The sequence below is a fragment of the Vicia villosa genome, unplaced genomic scaffold (assembly GCF_029867415.1).
Source record: "Vicia villosa cultivar HV-30 ecotype Madison, WI unplaced genomic scaffold, Vvil1.0 ctg.003136F_1_1, whole genome shotgun sequence".
Taxonomy (NCBI): domain Eukaryota; kingdom Viridiplantae; phylum Streptophyta; class Magnoliopsida; order Fabales; family Fabaceae; genus Vicia; species Vicia villosa.
Window position 1 is genome coordinate 38,699 of NW_026706120.1, and position 2,901 is coordinate 41,599.

The 2,901-nt window shown below is 37.7% G+C and overlaps 1 protein-coding gene across 1 annotated transcript; it reads left to right on the forward strand.

Annotated features, from left to right (window-relative positions):
* The first annotated feature begins 1,604 nt into the window (after positions 1–1,604).
* LOC131640443 (NAC domain containing protein 52-like) lies at positions 1,605–2,047 on the forward strand. The gene is made up of 2 exons (XM_058910835.1): positions 1,605–1,782; positions 1,869–2,047. The coding sequence occupies exons 1-2, from the start codon at positions 1,605–1,607 to the stop codon at positions 2,045–2,047; spliced, it is 357 nt and encodes a 118-aa protein (XP_058766818.1).
* Positions 2,048–2,901: the final 854 nt, after the last annotated feature.

Genomic DNA, 2,901 nt, shown 5'->3' on the forward strand with positions numbered 1-2,901 from the left:
AGTGAGCTCCAGCGAATGGAGTCAGAAGCTTCATCTGATTCTGGAGAGGAAAATTCGCTACGCGAACCCGTAGCGAGCCCCCGATTCGCTACACGAACTAAGTTCACTAAGCAAAAGTTCTCCACTCAAGGAAAAACGAGAACTTCTATAGTACCTCTACATTTCTTAAATATAATCAAGGGTCCAATACTCATGTTAGGATGACATTATACAACCTAATAACAAAGGTACACATCCTAGCCTAAGTTCAAGACAAGGATAACATCTTATAGACATAAACTTAAGGCTAATTGTGCTCATTCCAATATCATGCAACCCCTATTCATGTGTCATAATTTATACCTACATTAAAAGTATTGTATCTCAGCTAAAACACAAATAGCACTGAAATACCTTTCCAACGCTTCCGACGGTGCTCCGTTTCGAGTTGTAGAACTTAAGTTATGGCCATTTTAGTGAAACAGAATTCTGGTGCAGTCTGCAGGTATTCGCTAAGCGAACACAAAGTGCGCTTAAGCGAACCTGACAGTGCAGAACACGAATTTTGGGTTTCTAACTCTACTCCTTCCATCCCAATTCACCCCAAATCAAACCCTAACATACAATGACGACCCAATGCATGTATTAATCATCCAGGGCATAAGGAAACATCACAATAACACATTTCCACCAATTAATCAACATGCAAACAAGTTATCTCACCCAAAACCCCAAACATGCATAGTTCCCAAACTTCCTACCCATGTTCTATCTAATGGAACTCACCTCAAGCTTTGAAGATTATGAGCTGTAGAGGCTAAGAGGATGATAATGGTTCCCTCAAGGTTCTCCTTTGATCAAAACTCTAACAACAATATTGTCAAACCCGCATGCATGTCTTTCTTAAAAATCAGCATCAGCCCCTCATCTTCAAACATGTTTATCTCCTTCAATACAGACCTCCCTGACACAAAATTTATATGCAAATTAAAGGGAATTTTGTGTAGATTTCAGAACTTCAAGAATTTCTTAAATCAGAGTTATAAGCATAAAGTTATGACCTTTTTAGTAAGGGTTGTACCATGAATAGGAAAATGGAGGATGAAGATGATGAACATGAGTCTTCCTCTTCTCTCCCATGCTTCTAAGCTTCTCATTCTCCTTCCAAGTCCGATCTTATAAGTCCAACAAATCCTTTTAATGGTATACTTTCTCTTTGGACCAATTTGCCCTTTAACTAAATGGTATTTACCAAGATGCCATTTGGTTCAATTCTAACCAAATCCTTAATATCCCTACTAATCTTTTCTTAATTTTCCATTAGGTGGTTATTATCGGTGTTACCAGATCGGGGTATTACATTAAGATATAAAAAAAACTTAAGTCCATTGAAATAGAAAAATTATTTACATAGTATCAGTTATCAGTTTTCCTTTTTTATCTTTTATTTTCCATTTCATATCACTATATTCTAACCCCCATATCTCTATCACATCGAACACATTTGAGAACATTGCTTGCATTTTATCTATAAAATTATGTCTTATGAAGATATTTATTTCACATATGCATCCAAAGATTTATCTTACAAATAAAGCCTGCAAATAATTTTTTATACAGGACTCATGGCGTTGAATAGACTTCTTGACTTTGATTTGAAAGATGATTCTCGATGGAAGATTGATCCAAGTGATGAGGCTCTTATCAACATTTACCTAAGGAAGAAGGTTCATACTCAACCTCCTCCATTTAATAAAATTGTTGAATATGATGTGTTTCAAACTGAACCTTGGATGCAACCAAGTTATTATTAAATTACAATATTTTAGATTCAAATTTGAATTTTCCATGTGTTATTTTATATTATCATTAATAAAGTTTTCTGATAGATAGTAGGAGTTCATTCAGAGATAGGAAGTATTACTTCTTTGATATAAGTAACAATAGATTTGAAAATATGGATACTAGACTAGTTGGAGTTGGTGAATGGAGGAGTTTGGAGAAGAACACTGAAATTTCCATGCCAACCAATATGTTCATTGGGAGAAAGAACACCCTTGAATTCTGAAAGATTGTGGGAGATGAACCAGTGAAAAATGAATGGGCAATGGATGAATTTCACATCAGTCCAACTATTAATCCATCCAAGGTAAATAAAAATAGAATATCACTGATATGTTTTATCCTTTATCTATCAAAAAGTGCATTCAAGTTTTATGCAAAATAGATATAACTAAATTCACGAGTTTAAATTTAATGCAGGTTTCATCTTTAGTTGTATATCGGATCTTTAAGACAACTTTAATGTAACGCCATGCCTTAGACTGCTTTCGGGATGACCGATCCCACAAACCAACACGGGTCTTTTCAACATGTTGTAACCAACCCTCGCCTTCTTCGGCCTCAGGTGTTACATGCCCACCAGGTTCCACATGGTTCTTCCTCGAACCACATCGTATTGGGAGAGGTCTGGCTCTGATACCATTTGTAACGCCTTAGACTACTTTCAGGATGACCGACTGACCCCACAAACCAACACGGGTCTTTACCGACTAACCCCACAAACCAACACGGGGCTTTACCGACTGACCCCACAAACCAACACAGGTCTTTTCAGCATGATTTGTCCTCACTCACACGTCTTTTGGAAAACTTCCCAGAAGGTCACTCATCCCATAATTGCTTCATGTTAAGCACGCTTAACTGTGGAGTTCTTATGGTTAGGCTACCGAAAAGAAGATGCATCTTGTTGGTATAGGTAGTACCCATCAATCCTTATAAGCTTTTCTTCAACCATGCAGTCCCATACCTGCACGGCCTAAGGATCCCTTTCATTCCGATGTGGCGACCACCCTAGCCCTCATCGACCTCAGGTGTTACATGCGGTGCAAACACCCCTTGCCTTCTTCGACCTCGGGTGTT